At 52.5% G+C, this 22,914-nt stretch overlaps 1 protein-coding gene across 5 annotated transcripts in view; it reads right to left on the bottom strand.

Annotated features, from left to right (window-relative positions):
- The window catches only part of KCNIP1 (potassium voltage-gated channel interacting protein 1), a 388,725-nt gene that overhangs the window by 97,707 nt on the left and 268,104 nt on the right, over positions 1–22,914 (bottom strand). Inside the window, exon 2 of one of the 5 annotated variants that reach the window (XM_035290381.3) lies at positions 3,514–3,704. The exons of 3 other annotated variants lie outside the window; for them this stretch is intronic. In XM_035290381.3, coding sequence (XP_035146272.1) covers positions 3,514–3,547 — 34 coding nt within the window. In that variant the 5' untranslated portion in view covers positions 3,548–3,704. Of the gene's footprint in view, positions 1–3,440; positions 3,705–22,914 lie in introns of all 5 variants that reach the window. One more of the 5 variants, XM_035290391.3, reaches the window with a different exon arrangement.

Genomic DNA, 22,914 nt, shown 5'->3' with positions numbered 1-22,914 from the left:
TTGCACTGATGGTTTACAGATGGGGAGGGGAACACTTAGGGGAGTTCAGTGACCCACCCAGTGAGCACTGGTGAGTGATAGAACCAGAACATGTGTAACTCACTTGTACATGTCACCTCTTCACTTCATCCCCACCTCAGAGGGGCTATGAGTGCCTCACTACACAGATGAAGGCACAGAGCTAGGGGATGGCAGCCCTGACCCACAGCCCCTCAGCCAGTTGCGATCAGAGCACCGACTGCTACCTGCAGGTTCTCTGCCTTCCTGATGACTTCCCATCCCATTGTGGGGATGGAGGGTGAAGAGGACACAAAGGCCACACACTGGAGACAGGCAGGGACCCTGTCCTAGAGGCTGAGGTCTGATGAGAGGCTCACAGCAGCCGTGGATAGTTTGTCTTTTGTGTTCTTAATCTGGGGAAGGCGAATCTTACTTCCTGGGCACCTATTACGCATCAGATCCTGGGACGTAGCGATAACACGTGGTGGTCCATGACTTCACGTGTTTAAATTGGATCCAGCACCAGAAGCCTTGGATCACACATGTGGTGGACCCTTGCAGCAAGAGAGGCTGCTACACGCATCTGCCTGAAAGAGCTGAGCAGAAGAGGTTGGATGCCTGACTCAGATCTTCAGGCCAAGCTGCACTGGGGCCCAGGGATTCTCTACCCCCACTTGAGGCCTGAAAGTTGCCCCATCTCAGCTCTGGACATCTGCTTAGCTTGGGGGATGAGTGGGTAAAGCACCCAACTAGATGCTAACTCCCAGCAGCAGAGCCCTGTGGGCTCCAGCACACTGCAGAGTGGAGAGGAGGGAGGGCATCAGGATCCTTGAGGTATAATCCTGATGTTTTGGTTTATCATGGCTACTGTCCTTAACTACTGCAAATTTGCTAACTTAACACAACACAAACTTATTCTCTTACAGTTCTGGAGCCAGAAGTGTGGAGTCAGTTGCACTGAGCTAAAGTTGAGGTGTTGGCCAGGCTGGTTTCCTCTGGAAGCTCATGGAGAAAACCCATTTCCTGACCTTTTCTGGCTTTCAGCCACCTAGACACCTTGGCTCATGACTCCTTCCAGGTCTCACTCTAGCCTCTGGCTCTTTGTCATGCCTCCCCCTCTTCTGTAGCAAACTCTCTGTCTTCCTCTTATAAAGACTCTTGTGATGACACTGAGGGCACACGTGGATAATCTAGGATAATGTCTCCCCATCTTAAGAGCCCGAATTTAATCCCATCTGCAAGTTCCCTTTGTCATCTAAGGGAACATTCACAGGTTCCATTGTGAGGGCTGTTATTCAGTCTACCACATCTATCTGTATTCATCACTTCTTATCTGGGTGAATCATTTCACCTCTTAGAGCCTCAGTTTGCTCCAGTGTAAAATGGAGATAATAATCCCAATTGCAAAAGGGCTGTGGCTTTGAAGTTTACATGGGACGATGTGAGCAGGTTTCATTGCATTACGTGGAATATTGATTTTAATCACTGCGCTGAAATTCGACTCTCCCAGGTTTACCCTTAGCCTCAGCCCTCCCTAGCTGGGTTTGATGCAGACCCAAGCAGTTTTCACAGGGGCACAAGTTTAAAAAATAGGGGGCATGGTGGGGGCGGTGCTTGAAGTGAATCTCCTTCCAGATTCGCCACATCTGTCCTTTCCTCCTGGCTATGAGGCACGGGAGCACTGGCCTGTGGGTCTGAGGCTTCACTTTGGTGATGGTGACAATGTTTGGAAAGCAGAACTGGAGGCTGATAGAGACACCGTGCTGCCCCCACAGTTGCTCCATGAACTTGGACCCTCTAATGGCTGTGCACTGGGAGAAGGCCAGGATCATCGGCTTCCACAGCCACTGGGCAGCTGTGGCACTGCAGATCATGAGTGTGAAGCTCCTGGCTGGCACTGTGTGCACACAGTTGGCGCTCACTGCATGCCAGTCCCCTCTCCTTTGCCTTCCAGGTTGCCCTGCTTCTGACAGGCAGCTGCTGGCTCTCAGTGCCCCTTCCCTCCTTAAGTCTGGAGAGCCAAAAGGGGAGCTGTGAAGGACAATCGCCAGGGTTCAAGTGCAGCTGTCACCCAGCCACCGACTGATGAGGGCAACTGCCTAGCTGCCTGGTCCTGCGCTCCCTCCCATGCCTGGTCTTACTTCCCACTGAGGGGGTGGGGCGCTGCATGGCTTCCCCCATGACATTCCAGGTGGGAATTGCTCAGCAAACACTGGCTACTGATACGAGTCTTCTTGCCTTCCCCTTCTCAGGGGTATTTGAACTTGAACGGGGAGGCAGAAGACCCTGGTGGAGAGAGGACAGCTGGAGGAGGAGCCCTGCAGGCTGGGGACAGGGTGGAGCCATACAAGACTGGGGCCTGTGTGACTCAATGGGATGCTGGGGGTTTCCAGCCCCAGACTTAATTTCTTAAAGCTGGAGTTTGAGGACAACTGTCCCTTCATTCCACAGTCACAGTGGATCCAGAACCCTGGGAGCCCACCCTCAACCACTAGGGGAAAGCATTTGCAAACTGTTTGGGAAAACCTGTTCCTAAGGCGTCCTGGGAACAGTAATTTGTATGATCCTGGCGTGTCCATTTCCCTTAAAATCCAGAGAATGTGAATTTGCATGGCACTTGGCCGAGACTCTTCCCATCTCCCTTTGAGCTAAGAGAGGGCTCTTGTCCAGGCTCTGGTTCACTCTAGGCTCCCAGGCCTGGAATCTTGGAGAAGGTGAAGAGGCAGCACCAAGGAGGCAGCTGGTCCCAGCATGTCCCCAGCACCAGTGAGCTGGAGAGAGCCCTGGCTGCACACAGGTGGATGCTCCATATGCTGCCCTCGCTGGTGCCCAAGACCCTTTGACATTTCAGTGCCAGAAATCAAATGTTGCTTCAGAAGCCTGGCCCTACAAAGACGTCACAATCCAACCTCCCACACGCACAGGTAATTGGAGTCTAAACCTCTTTCCCACTGGCTGAAACCTTGATGTGAGATGATGGGTGAGAGAAAGGTGATGGGAAGGGCGACAGAGCTGGGGGTAAGTGACGTGGCTGGTGGAATGCCATGAGTTTGGGAACAGCCGAGGCTGCATGCCACCGAGGACGAGGGCCTTTCGAGCATCCAGGCAGGACTAGTGAGGTCCCAGGAAGCTCCCTGCACTCCTCCATCCCATGCCAGTAGGTCTCAGCCATTGGAAGCTGCCAGGAGCAGCTCTTTGAAGCCAATGTCATAGATCGTGGGAGATGCCTCCCTTGGAGCAGGCAGCCCAGTGCAAGCTACATGCACAGACAATGGAGCCGGGTCCTGGCCATTGTACTTGGAAGCCGCCACCCCTTTACCTCCCCCATCCAAGGCTAGGGCCCTTTCCAGACCCAGAGAAGCCTTCTTGGGGACAGAAATCCACGCATGAAAGTCCACCCCAGCAGAAGGTTGAGATGCAATGAATCAATCGTGTCTTACTGTGGCGGCTTTTGCTCCCAAACTGCCAAGTGTGTCATCACACAGCCCTCCCGACTGCTGGAACATGACTTACCTGCAAGAGAAAACACAGATGGGGGTGACAGCATCTTCCACTGGGATCGGCATGGTCTCTGGGACTGGGCCCGAGCAGCCCCTCATGCTGAAGGAGAGGCAGGCTCTGAAAAGGCTTCCCTCATCAGAGCAGAGCCAGGCAGGGCTGCTGCGAGACTCTCTTCATGCCTTGACCTTGACCAAGTCAGTAGCCTGGGAGAAACGGGATGAGGCACAGAGGGGGGATCTGGAAAGAGGCTCTTCCCAGGGACCCAGAGTGACAGGGAAGCCATGCCCATAAGCCAGTGGGCAGAGGGCCCCAAAGTGCCATGAGCAACCAGGTGCATCTAGTGGCACTAAGAGATGTTGCTTTCTGTGTTGAGAGATGGGGACCACCTCTGCTTGAATCTTTTCCTTGGGGAAGGGAACAGCAGCAGCCAAAACATATTCTTTTTACTTAGCAACCAGAGAATTTGTGATTCGTTGGATTTTTTAATCCTCTGCATAACTGCAAGCCAAAAGGAATTAGCAACTCTGGGGTGGAGTTTTGGTTCCTCTTTAAGCAACGATGCTCCCCTCCCCGCATTGGCTGTGCATCGGTTCTACTCATCCCATGCCAAGCCTGCCTTCTTCGAGGTGTCTCCCTCACAGGATGGTTCCAAGATTTACAGTTCTCCAGACTGGGATGCATGCTGGGGACTCGGGCAAGGGCTGAGGATTTTAAATACCAACACTTCTTCCTGAATATACATGAACACGCCGGGCACACACTGAGAGACGTTAGTAAACACGGCTTGTCCCCCTCCTTATGTTCCCTCCTGGCTGAGTGTACATCCCCAGTTCGTGTATGGAGTGATGGATGCTGCTCTGTGGTCAAAAGCCTGACGTACCAGTCAAAAAAATCTCATTGCAAAATTTTTCCTTGATATGCTTTATTTCAACCCAACTCTAGATATTGGCCTATATAATTTGGGACCAAAATCATCCGGGGCACACAACTCAAACCAAAGTCCAGTATTCACCTGGAATTCAAGATGGCAGCTCCAGGTACAAGCTCACGAGATGTAATCAGGATTTTGCAGACCCTGCTGATGTCTTTCTAGCATGGGGCCAGGTTGGGCAGCTTTCTTCCCTGCGTGCCTACTCACAGTGTTGATATGCTAATGCACATTGTGACTCTCTAGTGCCCTCCACTTCCTGGCCATGGGACCACTGACCTTGTCTCAGGAGATGAGAACAATGGTTCTCACATCAGCTCCTTGGGAGTCACCGTTGGGCCTCCCTGCTCCCCAGCTCTGTGGCAAATCTGTCACCAAGTCCTGTTGATTCTACTCTCTAATTCTCTCTGGAAGCCATTGCCACTCTCACAGAGCAGGCTGTTGTCACCTATAGGACTGAGCTGTGGTGCTCCAGCAACCCTCTTGCGCTACGAAGTGGCAGCCATGGGGTGATATTGGCAGAACAAGAAGACAGAAGGAACCCAGTTTCTTCCTGATTCTTGAAGCTGCGGTGCCAGGCCTGTACCTACCTCCTCTTGCCTTCTTTTATGTGTGAGCAAAATCATGTTTTTGTCTGGGGGAGCGGGTTGGTCGTACACAGTCGAACTGCATCCAGCTGAGTCACTGAATCAGAGCGGGGATCTGACCTGTGAGCAGGCTACACCTGGCAGCACAATCATGACTTTTTCAATTACGGAGTGATGGAGGCGGGGCAGATGGAAGGAGAGGAGGGTTCCGAGGGCCACTGAGAAGTGGGAGAGAAGTTATCCTCGAAACCACAGGTGTTCCAGCAGTTACTGGGCATGGATATTCACCTGTATTACAAGGAACACCCTTATGAATTTGGCTCTGTGATCATCTCCATTCTGTGAATGAGAACAGCGTGTTTGGAGGGATGAAGTAACCTGCCGAGGTCACGCAGTCCTGTGGAGCCAGGATCCCAACTCAGGAAGTCCCGAGAGCCTGCGCTTGCCCCCGACTCCCTGGAGGCGTGTCCATTTTACTTAAATACCCAACAGATTGAGGGCTTAAATGTAATATGCCCGTTTTTTGAAGTGCTCATTCTGTTCAGAGTTTGACTTCTTATAAACTGGAGGTGATAGTGGAGCGGGTCTCAGGGCTGGGTGCTGTGGGTATGGAGGAGGTGAGGAGGGTGGACACTCAGTAATTGCTGGGCTGTCTGTAACTCTAAGCAGAGTCTACTGTCATGCTGGGGGGGGGGGAACTAAAGGTGATCTAAGCAGAAGGCATTCCGTTTATTATTATTATTACTCATCACCAACACCAGCGGCCAGAGAGCCTTGGGTCAGTCTCATGAGGAAGCTTGTGAAGATATAAAGCAAGGCTGCTGCAGGTGCAGCAGAGGTGTTCCACCCCAGAAGACACTGGCTTGTCCTCCTCTTTGTGCGTCTGCTCCCGCTGCGGAGGAAATGGGCTCCTAGGGTGGAGACACCGGCCTCTCCCTTAGGCCTGAGCCTCTGGGCCTTTCCCAGGCTGCTGCTGCCCTCTGCTGGTTACAGCTGGAATTTACAGCCATGGCCTCCGAGCACAGGGATGCTGGAAGCCCGGAGATTTTGGAGAGGGGGTCCCCCACAGCTTCCTCTGTCATTGCAGTGTGGGCAATGACCACATGACTTGTTAGGAGCTGAAGGAAGACACCACTTTATGTGGGGGCCTAGTTGCTCCCAAAAACAATGCATCACACAGGGTTGCCTTGGACGCTTGGCCCAGGGTGGAGAGGGGGAGGGAGATCTAATGGAGAGCAGGGTGAGGACAATTTCATTATCACCTTTAAGTGACACTCTTACCCCCTGAGAGGCATCAATTATTGCTCTAGTTTTCAGAGACTGCCACTCAGAATGGTAAAATAATTTCTTATTCCATTGTGGTCCAGACCTTAGACTGCGGGGTCAAACTGTGTGCATTTGAGACCCAGATCTGTGTGACCTTGGGTAAGTTCTTTAACTCTGAGAGCGCACTCTTCTCACTGAGAACTGCGGATGCTGCCGGCCATACAGAGGTGACTGAGAGGACTCCATGAACTATGATGCAGGCAGGAAGCCAGCACATGCCTGGCAGGGAGCAAAGCTGAAGACCACCGAGCAAAGGCAGCTGCTGCCCAAGAGACACCTGGCAAGCGGTGGTGGGATTGGAAGCTGGCCTGGCTGCCTCCCACTGAGGGCGGATCTCCTTGAGCAGGCTGTTGAGGCACAGGCTAAGGTCAGAGGCAGGGCTGTCCTTCTCTGAAATGCAAACTATAAATCTAGCAATGCCAGCCCCTCTTGCAGGCATCTCAAACCATGCTTAAAATTCAGGCCTTGGAGATCTTGGAACACTGCCCCCCACCTCCCACTGCCCACACACACGCAGTCCTTTTTGGGTACCTCTCACTTCTCTGCTTTGAGCTGAACCCAGAAGGTGAAAGATGACATATCTTTCCCCTGGAGTTCCCACACCACTTTATTTGATATTCATTTATTCAGCAAATATCGACCGCATGCCTTTTCCGGACGCAGCACCATTTAAGGGTAGACAAAAAGCGGGGTACACAACAGATAGTGGACCTGGCCTCACGGCACTCACATTTATTTTAGTAGGGGAGTGAGGAAGGAAACACACAAACCAAGGCCCCGCAGAGTCTGTTATGTGGCATGAATGTCAGGGAGGAATAGGAGGGCAGGGAAGGAGAGGAGTGTTGCTATCCGGAAGAGGCGACCAGGAAAGTCTCACTAAAGGGAAAATGAGCCTCATGGGTGTCTGCAGGAAGAGTGCTCCAGGCAGAGGGAACAGCCTGAGCAAAGGCCCTGAGGCAGGTGCATGGGTGCCATGTTTATGGAATGGATCCATCAGATACAAGGGAATGGAGCAGAGGGCCAGAGGGAGGAGGTGAGGTGTGGGGGATGTGTTTGGAGTGTGCAGGCTGCTGCCATTTGCTCTGAGTGAGACAGAAGGTGCTGGAGGGCTTCTGTGTAGAGGGGAGACAGCCTGACTGCTGTGTAGAGCACCCCTTTGTCTGCTGGTTGAAGAATGGACTCAAAGAGGGGGGGCCATGGCAGAAGCAGGGAGGCCAGTGAGGAGCAGCGGGCAGTCATTTGGTTGGAGTGGCGACTTCCCAGTGAGAAAGCCTGGCCAGACGCCTGGGGCCTGAAGATAAGGGGGAGCAAGGATGTGGAGACAGTGTCAAGCGTCGTGGTTCTGGGTCTGTGGGACTCTCAGGGGCCAGGGAGTGGCTGGAAAGGACAATCCACCTTCCCTCTAGGTTCACATATGCAGGATATGCCTGGAATTGATGCTGTTGTCGTAAAGATGACATTTCTGATGGGAGGCTGCTGATTGGCTGTCTATTTTGAATGTACACATGCTTCCATTCAGTGGACTCTGACCACCATCCTGGTGGGGCCACCCCACTGTGAACATGGAGGTGGATTTGGATTCAGACAGCCTGGTTTGCAGGCCTGGCTCCACCACTTAGAAGCCTTGACTTTGATGAGGTCATTTCAAACCCCTAAGCTTCCGCTTATCCATCTGCAAAGTGAGAATTACAAGACCAGCATTTATTGAGTAGTCAGTAATGTGGGTAGAGCACTTCGTATGTAGAAGGTGATTACAGCAGGTGCTCAGTAAATGCTTGCTCTCACCTCATTTCTGGCCCTACCTTGTGCCACCTAAAAGCTGGTTTCTATGCCAGTTTCAACACTGGTTTGCTGTGTGATCTTGGGGGAACTATTTGTTTTTTGAGTCCATTCTTTTTCTAAGAAATGGGGATAAGTCCAGGATGGAAAACACCTGCTCAGACAGCTCGGATCAGGAAGTGTGGCTGTGTCATATTAACTGAGCTATTGACGAGATCTCTGCATGCAGTAGGTGCTCAATCAATATTGTCCTTGAGGGTGAATCACTGCTGCTAGCATGAGGAGGCAGGCCTGGGACAGTCCTTCCTGGTTCCTAACCTTGGGCCCCTCTGCAGCCATCCCCCTGTGGTAGAGCACTGGCCTTCAGAGCTACTGGCACACCACCCTCTGCCATCTGCCTCCACTGTCCCTGTGTGCCCTTCTGCCCCCGCAGGGCTCAGCCTTGCTCTATTCTTCCGTGTCAATGCTCACTCCCCTGGTGAACCCATCTAGTGTCACAGATTTAAATGCTGTCTCTGCTGATGACACCACAATTCACGTCTCTGGCTAGGCTCTCCAGACTCCAATTTCCAGCTTCCTTCCTGATGTTTCCACTTCACTGTCTAATAGAAAAAACTCTCAGAATTAATAAAATGAGACTCCTGATATTTTCGCTGTCTTCCCCAGGCAGGTGTCGAGGGAGTTTTCAAAGTCACATCTGAGTCACATCTGGGAGAACCTGCCCCTCTCACACCCATATCCAGCCCACCAGCAAGTCCTGTTGGCTTGACCCTCAAAATATACCCAGGCAGGGCCTGGCCACTGTCACCTGCACCCCCACTTATGTACGGGCCTGGGCAGCCCCTGCCTGGCCTCCTTCCTGTCCTCTCTGCCTGCCGTGGTAGCCAATCAGTGTGGCTCAGCAGCCCTTTAGTGCATCCGAGACAGATCACTGTCCCCTTTTGCTCCATACCCACCAATAGCACCCAATTTCCCTTCAGAATAAAAATAGAGCCTTGCAAAGATACTTGGCTGGAGACAAAACCTGGAACAAGACAGAAACGGAGCCTGCCCCCTTGGACCTTACGGAGTGCAGGGACACTGATAGCAAAGAAGTAAACAGCAGCATGCTCAGAGTTTCAGGTTGTGACGGGTCTGTGACAGCTGTGCTGACTTGGGTGGAGAGCTACCTTGGACAGGGGAGTCAGTGAAGGCCTCTCTGAGGGGGTAAAATTTAGGATAACAAAGAGATTCAGAACTGAAAGAGACTCTTAAAACATCTACTTTAAAAGGTTTTCTTGTCCACATGTGGTGGCTCACACCGGTAATTTCAGCCCTTTGGCAGGCCAAGGCAGGCAGATCACTTGAGGTCAGGAGTTCGAGACCAGCCTGGCCAACCTGGTGAAACCCAGTCTCTACTAAAAATACAAAAATTAGTGGGTGTGGTGGCGTACACCTGTAATTCCAGCTCCTCAGGAGGCTGAGGCACAAGAATTGCCTGAGCCCGGGAGGCAGAGGTTGCAGTGGGCGGAGATTGCACCACTGCACTCCAGCCTGGGTGACAGAGTGAGTCTCTGTCTCAAAAATAAATTAATAAATAATAAATAAAAGGTTTTCTTATTGCATTTCTATATGGAAGCAAGAGAAACCTGGAGAGGTGAAGTGACCTGCCTAAGGCCACACAGCATATTAGTTACAGAGCTGGAATTCCAGGAAGGCCCCTTGACAATCTAGTTTGTGATTTAGGGGTTGCCAGCCTGGAGCTACAATCCCTAACAGCGATGCTTGGGAATGCTATGAGCTATTAATCTCCTCTTGCGTGTAAAAAAGATTGCAAAATGCATCCATCATATTACTCACGACCTTTCTCTTTTTGACTTTCAGGACACACCTGCCTGGTGTTCCTCTTCCTTCACTGGTTTCCCATCCCAGTCTTTGCTGGTCCTTCCTAACCTGCCAACCTCTCACCATTGGAGAGCCTGGGGCTCGGCACTTAATGCTCTTTTCTTCCCTCTTGACACACACACATTCCCTGGGAGGGCTCATATAGTTTTGTGGATTGCCGTGCCAATGACTTGAACATTCTGTCTCCTGTCAGGATCTCTCTTTTGAACACCAGCATCAAACATCCAGTTGGTACTTTGGTGCTACTCGAAGTGTGGTTCTCAGTCTGGCAGCACCAGCATCACGTGGGAAGCTGCTGGAAATGCAGAACCTTGGGCCCCATTTTGGGGCTACTGAATCAGCAACTCAGGGGTGCCGGGGTGGGAGCGGCATCCATCTGTCTGGTTTAACAAGCCCTCCAGGGGACTGAATGGATGCTGGAGTTTAGGAAGCATTGTATTTCTTGCTGTCTCCACCTGGATATCTCCCAGGCATCTCAGACTTAGCAAGTTCAAACCTAAGTTCCTGATATTTCCTCAGTCTACTAGCCTTCTCCGTCTAAGTTAGTGGTGACTCCATCTGGACATCTGCTCAGACCAATAACCCTGCGGCCTTCGTCTCACGTCCACTTTGGTCTCGTAACAAATCCCACCGGTTCCATTTTCACAACACCCGCAGAACCACACCCCTTCACAACCTGCACTGCCACCACCTTGGCCAAAGCTGCAGCACCTCCCACTAGATTCTTGCCGAAGCCTCTTGGGCACTATTCACGCTCTGCCCTTGGCCCCCACAGTCTATCCCAGCACAGCAGCCAGAGGATTAAAATGCCATCAGTTCTTGTCTCTACCCCAAGTCTGCCAGTGGCTCCCCTTCTCATGCAGAGTAAAAGCCACCACCCTTACCCCGACGCACAGCCAACACCCCACCCCCACCCCATCCCCTTGCCATCTCTCTGACCTCTCCTCTTGCCTTAGCTTTCTGTCCCTGGCCTTTTTGCTCATTCTGGAACTTTCCTGGAACACATCCAGGCACATTCCTGGACCCCCGCACTGGCTGATTCTTCTACCTGAAAAGCTGTCCTCCCAGACATCTGCATATCCAGTCCCCAAATTCAGGTCTTAAAACCACTTCTCAGTGAGGCTCCCTGACCATCTTGGCCACTTAATTTTTAAAATTTGCTCCTATGATCAGCTGCCGTGCTCGTTTTCCTCATCTTGTGTGTCGCCCATGTGTTTGGGAGAGTGTCCGCTCTCTCTCTCGCTGTGCCCTCCTCCCCTGACCGCCGTCCTCTTTCCACTCCTGTCTTACCCATTCTGGTCGCCAGGTGGCGCCCCACACCGCCCAAGTCCCTGGCCGCCCCCATCCTTGCGGGAGAGACCCAGAGAATGCCAGGGGGAGGCGTGATTCCCCCCAATCCCTTCCCTCTGTTCTCCCCCTCCTCAAAGAAGGATGTCTTTTCTGACCCCCAAAGCGGATGGCTCCTCTGAGACCCAGGAATTCACAATTCTTCCTCTAGGAAAAAGGAGGGAAATGGCTTCTTCCAGGTTCAGTCAGTGCTCAAGTCCCAACCCGCCCCCGATGGGGGGAACACTGTGCAGACCTGCTGCGTGCTGGCTGCTTGCCGGGTGCTTTTACATGCTTGTCCCATGGAGCCCTCAGCACGGCGTTAGCGTTCCCACTTATAGATGAAGAAATTGAGGTTCAGAGAGGCCAGGTTGTTTGCCTGAGGTCACACAGCTGACAAGTGCAGAACTGGGATTCTAACCTGACTCAGAGTCAGGGTTCTTCCACTTATCAAATGTCCCCCACTGGGCAGAGAATAGCACCCGAGCGAAAGAAGGCACAGCAGGAGGCCGGCCCATCCTTGGGCATCACATTTTAGGAAGAGCGGAAGGGAGCTGATGCTGGTTTGTGCCAGCCTCTTTTATTTACCGCCCATATCCCTGGCGGTAAGGATGTGCAAACCCCCCAGAGAGGTTGTGGCGCTTGCCCAGGGCCACGCAGCAGAGCGTGTTGTTCCTCATCTCCCACTTCTGTGGGTTCACCCTGGGGGTAGGGAGGTAAAGCACTCTGCAGCCCCTGACAAAGGAAGCTGCTTCTCTTCAAAGGATTCTTCAAAAGCCTTGCAAGGAAGCGCCAGAGGGCAGCGGTGAAGCCTGGAGGAGAATCTTTTGGGGGAAGAAAGATACAAGATTTGAGGCGAGAATCCTAATTACAGAAGGACTAATAGCCTGGAAATCCATGTGGCGTTGGTGGGACAGGGCTTGATTCCAGGGCATCTAGTGATTTCTGAGGCTTTCCCTTGCCTGCTCTTCATTTTCCCTCACCTCTTGGAGGCAGGAGCAAAGGCTCCTGGAGCCTTGATTCAGATGCGTGTTTTTATGCTCCCCAACCCCAGCTGAGCCTGGCCTGGGACTGGGGAGGAGGACAGAGGACAGGCACAAAGGTCTTCTGTGGCCGGGGAGGGCTTGGAGCTGAGCAGCTTCAAGCATGGGCCCCATTAGCCCTCCTGTCTGTGGCAAATTGTCCTGGATGCCCAAGGTGGCCGGAAAGGGGAGATCTACCCATGACCAGTTGGGAATGTCCTTGTGGGGGGTGGGCTTTGGACCTATGGCTTGCTGTCACGAAGGCAGCTGGCATTACTGAGCTGCGTGTGCAGATACCACCTGGGGCTGTTGTCAGTGCTACTCTTTGCCCTGATCAGGACTAGCCCAGGTCTCTAGCGGGGGCAGCAGGTGGCTTTGGGGAGCCCAGAGGCGCTGGGGTAGAAGCCCTAGGGCATCTGACAGTCTCAGCTCCAGTGGGCAGCATCTGGAGGGGAGGCAATTTGAGGGGTTGTGCCCCCATTGCAGAGGGCCTTTCCTGGCCTCAGTTCCTGATGAGCAATGACAAATACATAAACCAGCAGTCTGTTTACCGCAGAAGACAGCTTCCCTTCTGTGCAGGGAGACAATCCTGTGTGTTTCTAAAATTCCATCTGGGAAAGCCCCTGCATTTCTTTGGCCTCCTGCTTGGGTCTGGAGCTGCTTTTGAAAAGCCTTTGAAATGGAGAATGGCAGAGACCAGTCACCAAGGCTTAGAATTGCCCTCAGTTCCTGAAGTGCCTTCCTGGGTCACTGGCGCCATGTGTGTGGACAGCAGCTGCCCCTCAGCCTTTGCTGAGCACCTACTATGTGCCAGACAGTGCTTGGGCTCTCACACACATTCTTTGCTTTCTTGCCCACAGCTGCCCTGGGAGGTAGGAATTCTAACGCCCATTTCACAGATGATGTAACTGTCTATCCAGGAGGCTGGGTGGCTAGGGCAACAGCCGCTGCACCCTGGAAGTGCCCTATTTTGTACCCAGCAATTTCGCAGCCGTCGTTTTGTGGAGCTGAGTGATTGTTCTCATTCACAGAGGGTGGAACAGACGCTCAGAGAAGGAAGTAATCTGGTTGGAGTCACGTGACCAAGTTCACACACTGAGTCATCGGCTATCTGTACTCAAGCCTCATACACTTATTTCTAACCCAGTGTTCCCTCCACTACCCCACACTGACAGCTGTTATCAGTTGCTTATGCCCTGGTGTGACGAGGGAAGGCGGTAGCTTTGGAGATGGTCTTATCTGCACCCTGCACTCATCAGAAAGTCTCCCTCTGAGCCTCATTTTCTGGACCTGGAAGATGGGGGTGATGCAATACTCTGGAATTAGACCTTTAAGACGCAGTCATGCAATATGTTTCTTTTCTCCCATCCCTCCCCACCGGGCATTTCCCTGTAGATTGAGAGGCTGAGCTTGCTCCCCTAGGGCACAATCGTTTCCCAGCAAATTCCCCCACCCCGGTCTTGATGTTCTCACTGTGCTGTGCCCATTGGCACCCTCTGCCTAGAGTACCTTCCTCTTTTCCTGGATCCTCTCTCTCCTTTGTTTTGAAGCATACAGTGGTGCCAAGTTAGGCAGTAAGGCCCATTCATCTGCCCTCCCCCAAGTCCTGATGGAAGCCTCTGGGATCCAGGGACAACAACACGTTTGACCCCCTACTCATCTGTACACCCTAGCCCAAATGTTGCCTTTTAGGAGAGTCTTCACTGGTTCCTTGGCCCATCTTGAGTGGAGGTCATTGAAGCCATAACACTGAGCTCATTGCTCTTGTTCACTGGCACATAGTAGGAAAAATGAATACATGTTGCTGAAGTTGGAGCATTCAGCACATTGAATCATTGGTGCTGTCCCCTTGGCTACCTAATGCATGCATGCATCCATCTATCTATCCATCCACCCATTCATCCATCCACTTACCCACCCAGCCATTTGTCCATCTATCCATCCAACCATCCATCTATCCATCCATCTTTCCATCCATCCATCCATCCACCCACCCACCCATTTGTCCATTCATCCATCCATCCATTCACCCACCCACCCACCCATTTGTCCATCCATTCATCCATCCATTTATTCATCCACCCATCCATCCATCCATTCACTTATTCACTAAGTAAATACTGATTGAGTCTTACAACATATCAGGTCTGGTCTTTAGTCTCTTTTTCCGACATGGTGGGGAAGTGCTGTGCCTAGATCTTCTCTGTACCCCTTGAGTTGGTATCTGGCCCCTCACAATGGTTAGGTACTGTTTACCTAATAGTCACCTTGGACTCAGTCCTGCTCTTTGCTGGTGGAGCCTAGCTACCCCTGGCCCCACTCCCTGCCCACCCCCTCACCCCAGGCCAAGCCTGGTGCAGGGAACCAGGACAGGCACCGTTTTCAACTGCCTGCCTTGCCTGCCTCAGCCCCAGCCCCATCAAGAGGAACATCCCAAGTCCCTGCCTTAGGATGGGCTGGATAGGGTGGGGTTCATTTCCCTCCGCAAAATTCATGTTTCTAGGGAATCTGGCCTTTTGGTTGCCCTTTAGCAGGTTCAGAATTAATTCATTTCACTCATACGTCTGGGTGTGCATTTGGTGCCCTTACTAGATGCTGCATGCTAGGGATATGGTAGGGATGGGTGCTGGTGCTGGGGATGTGGAGGTGAAGGTAGCCCAGAGAAGAGGGCTTTAGGGCCAGGTCTAAATGCTGATGCCACCCTGCAGGGGGTGGGGGCAGGCTTTCTAGGGAGGGATCCCCAAAGGTCCAAGATGGGACCCAGCTTAACCTAACTGAGCACCCGGAGAAAGGCCAGTGTGCTAGGCTGGGGTGGGAAGAGTGTGGGGGACCCAGGCATCCCAGCTGGCACCTCTGGCCTGTCCTTCCTGCTCCTGCAGACCTTGGGCCTAGGGCTGGCAGGTTGCTGACCAACTCCTTTGGGGTTTGGTTGTCCGGGACCCCTCTAAGGGTAGAGCAGGTCCTGGGAGAGGAGTTCCTTGGCCTGCTGAGTTGCTGTCTTAGCCTATCTGATCATTTACTCTTTCCTTCTGACCTTGACGTAGGACCTTGGCCAGGAGGTCCCTGCATGAATAATGCCCCTGCCTGTGGCTCACCTCGTCAGAATCCCCAGTCCCCACCTGCACTCCATCCCTTAGAGTCCCCTCCATCTGTGTCTGGTGAGACTGAGCGTCTGTCTCCCAGAGCGGTGAGCTTAGGCAGCTGGGCTAGCATGAGATCGATGCGTATGTCAGGGGCAAAGGAGGGAACAGATGTTTTTTCTGAACAGCAAATCCATAGATGTGTGAGGTGGGAGTGGAGGTCAGGAGGACAGAATGACTTTGCATTTCAGAGTCGGCCTGCAGCATGATAGATGGAGGGGCTCAGCGGGGCTGGCGAGTCACAGGGTGGGCTTGTGGCTGGCGCTGACCTCAGTGCCACAGACTGCAGGCCTGGATGGAGGAAAGGAGATTTGCTGTCTGACCCTCATGTGCAGCCAAAGCTGCTCTCTGGGGCTGGGGGGCCGGGGGCCAAACCTGCACCACTCTCTCAGAAATTCCAAATATGAATCCTGCAAATTAATCTTGAGCGCCCCTTGAGGGGAGCAGCTCCCTTGCCAGTGTGCTGCAGCTATGTGTGACAATATTCATATATTTAAGGGCATCTTCACAGGACAGCCAGGCCTGCAGTGAGATCACTCGATCACGCCTTCAGAGCCCAGACCCCAGGCATGGCAACTACCCCATGCTGCTGATTATGATGGATACCAAGGCCAACTTCTGAACCACATATTTTACTAAAATTTTCCCCCAAACCAGTGTTCCTAGCAGATTCCTTTCTGGGGATTGTAGGGGGCAATATGATTATGGCTGGGAAAAAAACCACACACACACACACACACACACACACACACGCACACACACGCACACACGCACATACACACACCCTTTGGAGTTAGACAGATGAAAGTTAAAATTCTGACTTTAACAATTATTGTTATGTGATTCTGAGAATCTCCGCCACTCTGAGCCTCAGTTTCTCCAGTTGTCATAATGGTCAAGATTCACTGCGAGTGTGGGCTGTTGTGAGGATGAGGCGCCCGTGACTTCTATAAAGCAAGTCAGGCTGGGGGTAGCCCTGGGAGGTGGCTTGCTGACCTTTGGTGATGGAGGTGGCTGTGTGCCTGGGAGAAGGACTGAGAGGAGCTGGCCGCTGGCTGTGATTAATAGGCTGCTTGGGAAGTTGCTAGGCCCAATCGTCCCCATGTCCAGGCCACATGCCACCTTGGAGACCTCCTTGGTTGCATTCTCATCTCCTAATGCCATCTCTGTCATGTCATCTCTAAATTCCCAGAGGCGGGAATTCCCCATGCGCTTCTCTGCAAAGCAGGAGCAGGAGGAAGAGGGTTCCAGGCCCCCAGTACTGACACCTATGAGATTAGCTCAGACCTGGTGCTGGGGGATGAAGCCTTTTAGTTAAAAGCTTTGACATTTACTAGAGCGAGAGAGGTCGCCTGACATTCTCATGCTGCTGATGCTTGTTTTGATCCCTGGAGCTCTGGGATCAAGGGGAGCCCCGAGCTCTTCTCTTCTTTAGCCCCATCCCTCGAAAGGAGGAGGAGTAGCACAGCCTGGGCCTTGGTGGGGCTGAGAGGGTGGGAGTAGAGAGGGGCTCCCACCTTGGCTCCTACAACCCCAGCTTTTCTATTTGTCACCCAGGGAGGGCTAAATGCCACAGGATGACTCAAAACAGATCTTGCAAGAGCTATCTTCAAGTCAAACAAAGCTGTTGTGACCTTTGCCGGGTACCTGAGGGTCACCCATGAGCCGCCTTGGACACCCTGCATCTGTGGGGTCCTGAGCAGTGGCAGGTGGCCCTGGAGTCTTATTTTCCTGGGACTGGCGCTGTTCTTAGCCCCATGTCAGCAATGCTGGGCACTGTGGGAAGCATCAGTTCTGGGATCCAGGGCAGCCAGAGACGTTCTTGCCCTGGCATCAGCAGGTGTGGAGTCAGGCAAACCCAGGGTGCTGGTCCCGGTGAAGGAAGCCCTTAGGACTGGGTGCGAGATATCTCATTGAAAGAGCTCAAGATGCAGAGGGAACTCTCTCAGTCACCAAATACATTATTTGTTTATTTTTCCTCATGTTGTTCAGGGCCAAGAACAGCCTGTCCCAGGTTCTATTCTTTGAGCCACTGAATGAATGGCGAGGGGCTATAGAGAACTGCCAGAGACCCAGCTTTTGTTCCTGACAGAAGAGCGCTCCTGCGAAGGAAGTCCAAGACAAGAAGAGAAAAATGTGGGGGAGGGACGCATAGTCAGAGCCACAGCCCTCACCGGGCCCCAGGGAGGACACGGATGCTGACCCCATTGAACACTGGAGTCCCCTCTCCCCGTCCCTGTCTGTCTGTGTCACCAGCTCCCAGGCTTGCCAGGCCTCAGATGCCTGCTCTCAGCTTGGCTGCAAGGCAGCCTGGAAAATGAGCATCTGGGCTTTCTGAGAGGGCGCAGATCCTGCTGCCCACCCAGACTCATAAGCTGAGGAGACTTCTCAGACCTAGGAGGGGTTTTTAAATGCTGAAGTAACACACCCCAAGCCCCTCCAAAAGACAAATGTCACAACACGCCATTCATGTGACAGTCTCACTGCAGCACCCACTCAGACTCAGGCTGTGGACCTGACAGCTCCAGCTTCTCCTTCTGGGGCAGCATTTGGGCAATAAGACCTAGGGGCCTAGGTCCCTGGGGCTGCAGAGTCAGCCGCCTCTTCCCCACACCTGGTCACCCTTGGAGTAATGTCTCCGTCCCTGGTCCAGCATAGTTATTAGCTGGGGATATGGAATTCCTTGTCAATTTGAAACAGTCAACCAAGGCCATCCCTCCCAGTGTAGCACATCCTTCTTCCTCGTCAGTATCTAGGCATACTGGCTGGAGCAGTGGCACCTGTTCACAGTGGCATGGGAGGGGGCAGAATGCTTTCCCCACCTCCATTAGAAAGGTAGCACACTCTTCTTGGAAAAGCCAAGATACTGGAGTCTACAAGTCCTGGATTGAATTCAGCCTCAGCACCTAACAGCTGGGGAGTCTTGGACAAGTGACTGAACATCCCCGAGCTTCCGTTTCCCTGCTTGCTGAATGCAGACGCTCCTACCCAGATGACAGCGTTAGTGCAAGGGTTCAAGGCAGTAGTGACGACAGCATGCTTGGCATTGGCCTGGCCCGCATGCAGTTGTTCTACACAGCAGCTACGGCGTGATCACATATCATCCCTCCCACTGCAAACCTTCCAGCACCATCCAAACTCCTTCCCATCACCTGCAAGGCCCTGCAGGGTCTGGTTCCAGCCTCCTCTCCAACCTCATCCCACGCCACTTACCCCATTGCTCAGTACACTTTGGGCCTCTTTAGTTTGACTAAGCCCAGCGAGGGTGTTCCCACTCGGGCCTCTGCCTTGCCTGCAATGCTCATCCCTCAGGTCACTGCTCAGTTGCTCTGTCTTGTCTCTGTCTCACCTTGATTGCTGGGTCCAAAGCAGCTTCCTCTGCCCGATCCCATCCCACTTACTCTCTAAGCCTCATATTGTTTTATCGCCTTTCAAACACTTTGCACTCTTGGAAATCATCTTAACAGCAGATGGAATGAGGCACTCCACTGCCTTGGAAGTTTGATAAACCTTGGAGCCCCAGGGACAATGGGAAGTAGCTGGGCAGCCCTCTATTCTGAATAGAGCTGTTGGGTGCTTGTGAGACTTGCTGAGGGAAAGTGGGTTTGAAGTTGTGACCACCACCCCGTCCCAGACACATCATTGAAAGCTAGAAATTTCCAAGGAGATTGGTGGAAGTGCATTCAGAGGAGTACATACCACTTTGAATTTTTCTCCTTCTCTTCCATGGAGGGATGCCTCCACAGGTCACAGCCCTGCAATGGGGAGCCAGGGATGAGGATGCCCATGAGAAGGGGAGGCTGGCAGCTCACACTGCAGCCAGGGGTCCTGAGCTGAGGGCTGCATAGTGCAGCCACAGGCCTGATGCTCGGTGGCAGAGCTCTTGTGTTCCTGGGGCTTCGGGGTGTCTGTGAACACAGTGACTGGAGAATCCAGGAGGCAGCCTTCAGGCACCAACTAGAGAGAGGGTAGCCGCATACTGCACACTGCACACTGCACATGTGCCCTGTGGGAGCACGAGGGTTTGTGAGTTTCCTGAGGCCACGTGGGCTCTGAAGGAGGTAAGCAGGTTTGAGGGGCTTGGGTGAGATGCCCTCCTCTCCATACCCAGAGGGCTGCTGTTGCAACGAGAGGACCAGAGCAGAAAGAGGCTCTGAATGTAGTGACTGGGGACATGGGATGTTCATCAAAGCTCAGCTCACGAGGGCATCCATCTGCAATAGATTGGGACAGAGCCCTTTCTGCCATAGTGCCCAGCAGTAGAGACTGGATCTGGATGATCATGTGCCACACTGGAGAACATTCCAGTCAGCCCATCTTGGCCAACAGAAAGTCACCAACAGGCCCAGCTAAGACAAAAGATGCCGCCTCTACTCTGCCAATCTTCCTCCTGGCTTAGGTCAGGAGAAGGTGAGGAGGGAAAGGAGAGTGAGGAAGCCAGCTGCACCTTTCTTCCCTCCTCCCCTCTCTCTCCTCCTCTTCTCTCTCCTCCCCTCCTCTCCTTCTCTCCTATCCTTTCCCTTTCTCTCTCCTCTCCTCCTCTCCTCTCCCCTCCCCTCCACCCAAGAAATGAGACACCAAGACAGGTCTGAGCTCAGGGGCAGGCGAAAAGTTTAAACTGCGTGTGAAGTTGACATTTTAATTGGATGAGACTTTCCAGTGCTTTAAAACAGAAATTATTATTGTGATGAGAACCAAACCGAGCAGAAATCGGGGAGAATAGCCAGAGATGTTGTAAAATGGTTGTAAAATGGAGAGGAAGGAATACAAGAGAACAGAGTTAGGAGAAATGAAGGCGTGTGTTGTTCGAACCGCCATCCCCAGTCAATCAATCGATTGCGTCTGCTTCACTTATTTATCAATTCATTTCCTTCCTCCCTACCTCCACTTGACTCTAAGCTCAGCAAGATCAGGGACTGTTTCTTTTTTCAAGGTCTCTGCTGTATCCCCGGCACCTAGAATGGCTCCTGGAGACTGGCACATAGTAGTTGCTCAATAAATACGGTTTGAATGAATGAAAGAACAACAAAATAGGCGCCCCGTTATGTTGCTTTGTGGGTATGACCTATTTTATTGCATTGTTTGAATCTTTTATATTTGAGGAATGCGTTTTCCCTGGTTAAAGTAGCCCAGAAAACCAGGGCCCAGGATCTGAGAGGGGGACCAGGGGATGGATTGCCCCGGTAAGGGCACAAGGCCAGGGCCCCTATTTCCCAGACACAGAGCCACTGGAGGCAGGAGGCATAGACCCTCGAGGAGTTGGCTCCTTGGCTCTGGCTGGGTGTGGACTCAAGGCCTGGCCTCAGTTCTGGGACACAGGTGTCGCTGAGCTCCTGCTGAGAATAGATTTGGAGGCGCCAGAGGCTCAGGGCTTCCAGCGTGAGCCCTCCCCTCCCAATGTCCAAATGAGAACCTGTTCCTGAGTAATTGGGCCCCCGCACTTGACATCGCTTGTGTTAGTCCGCAGGCCACCAGCAGGGGGCGGCGCCGTCCCCGCCGTTTTGCGGAAACTGGCTAAGCCCATTTGGAGTTCAACCCTCCGGCCATCCTCACAACCTCTTTGCCTCCCACCCTTCTTTACCTGGACCTTCAAGAAGTTCTTTTCACATGGGTTGCGTTTAAGTGGAGAAGTTGGGGAAAGGAGGGTGTATTTGTTTCCTAGGGACGCCATAACTAAGTGCCACAGACTGGAGTGGTTGAAGACAGGGGTTCCCAGTCCCTGGGCCACGGATGAGTCTGTGGCCTGTGACCCTGGCTGCAGGGCAGGAGGTGGGCGGGCGAGTGAACGTTACCACCAGAGCTCCGGCTCCCGATAGATCATTTGATTGTCACAGGAGCACGAACTCCACTGTGAATGGCGCATATGAGGGATCTAGGATGCCCGCTGCTTGTGAGAATCTAATACCTGATGATCTGAGGCACAGCAGTTTCATTCTGAAACCATCCCTCACCCCACACCCTGTCCATGGAAAAATTGTCTTCCACTAAACCCAAATTGGTTTCTGGTGCCAAAAAGGTTGGGGACCACTGGTTTAAAGCAACAGCTTCTTATCCCCCCCAGCTCTGGAGGCTGGGAGTCTGAAGTCAGGGGGTCAGCAGGGCTGAGCTGCTTTTGAAGGCTCCAGGAGGAACCCTTCCTAGGCTATTCTGGCTTCTGATGGTCCCAGGCACTCCTTAGCCTGGTGCTGTATCCTCCATCTTCTGCCTCTCTTTGCACACGGACTTCTTCACCGCCTCTCTGTATCCCCTCTTTTTTTTTGAGACAGAGTTTCACTCTTGTCACCTAGGCTGGAGTGCTGTGATGTGATCTTGGCTCACTGCAACCTCTGCCTCCTGAGTTCAAGCAATTCTCTTGCTTCAGTCTCCTGAGTAGCTGGGATTACAGGTGCTCACCATCACACCCAGCTAATATTTGTATTTTTGGTAGAGACAGGGTCTCACTCTGTTGGCCAGGCTGGTCTCGAACTCAAGTGATCTGCCCACTTCAGCCTCACAAAGTGCTGGGATTACAGGCGTGAGCCACTGGCCCCGGCCTGTATCTTCTCTTCTTACAAGGACATCAGTCACTGGATTTCAGGTCGACCCCAAATCCAAGATAATTTCATCTTGACGTCCATAACCGAAATAAACTTGCAAAGATGCTGTTTCTGAAAAAGGTCATATTTGGAGGTTCTGAGTGGACATGAATTTGGGAAAGATGCTGCTCCCCCCACCACAGAGGGAATCTTGACTGAGGACGCACTGTGCTCCAGGGACCGTGCAAAGCACCTCCATCCTCTACAAACTGGAAGGGAAGCATGATTATTTCCAGTTTTGTTTTTTTCTAGACGAGAAAAGTCAGGCTCAAAGGGATTCAGTGACTTGCTGCAAGTCACATGGCTGCTGAGCAGGGGAACTGGGATTAGAACTCAGGACTAGCAGACTCCATACCTGTCTGTACTGGTGGATGAGCAGCTTGAGGATGGAGGTTTTGGTGTTCGTCTTTCCATCTCTCTTCTCTCATTTCTGGGCCTAGTAATCTGCACGTTGATATCTTTGAAAACCGATAAAATGAAGGGATCAAGCCTGGGTGCAGTGGCTCACACCTGTAATCCCAGCACTTTGGGAGGCCTAGGAGGGATGATCACCCAAGCTTATCAACCCAGCCCAGGCAACACAGGGAGACCATCTCTACAAAAAATTTAAACACTAGCCAGGCATGGTGGCATGTGCCTGTGGCTCCAGCTACTTGGGAGGCTGAAGTGGGGGTCGCTTGAGTCCAGGAGTTTAAGGCTGCAGTGAGCTATGATTGTGCCAGTGCCCTCCAGCCTGGGTGAGAGAGCAAGAGCTAGCCTCTAAACATACATAAAAACAAAACAGAGGAGTACAGCTGACCTAGAGAGACTTGAGTGTTGACTCTCCTGGCTGCTGGGGTGCTCACA

The sequence above is a fragment of the Callithrix jacchus genome, chromosome 2 (assembly GCF_049354715.1).
Source record: "Callithrix jacchus isolate 240 chromosome 2, calJac240_pri, whole genome shotgun sequence".
Taxonomy (NCBI): Eukaryota; Metazoa; Chordata; class Mammalia; order Primates; family Cebidae; genus Callithrix; species Callithrix jacchus.
This window is presented reverse-complemented; position numbering and strand designations above follow the sequence as displayed.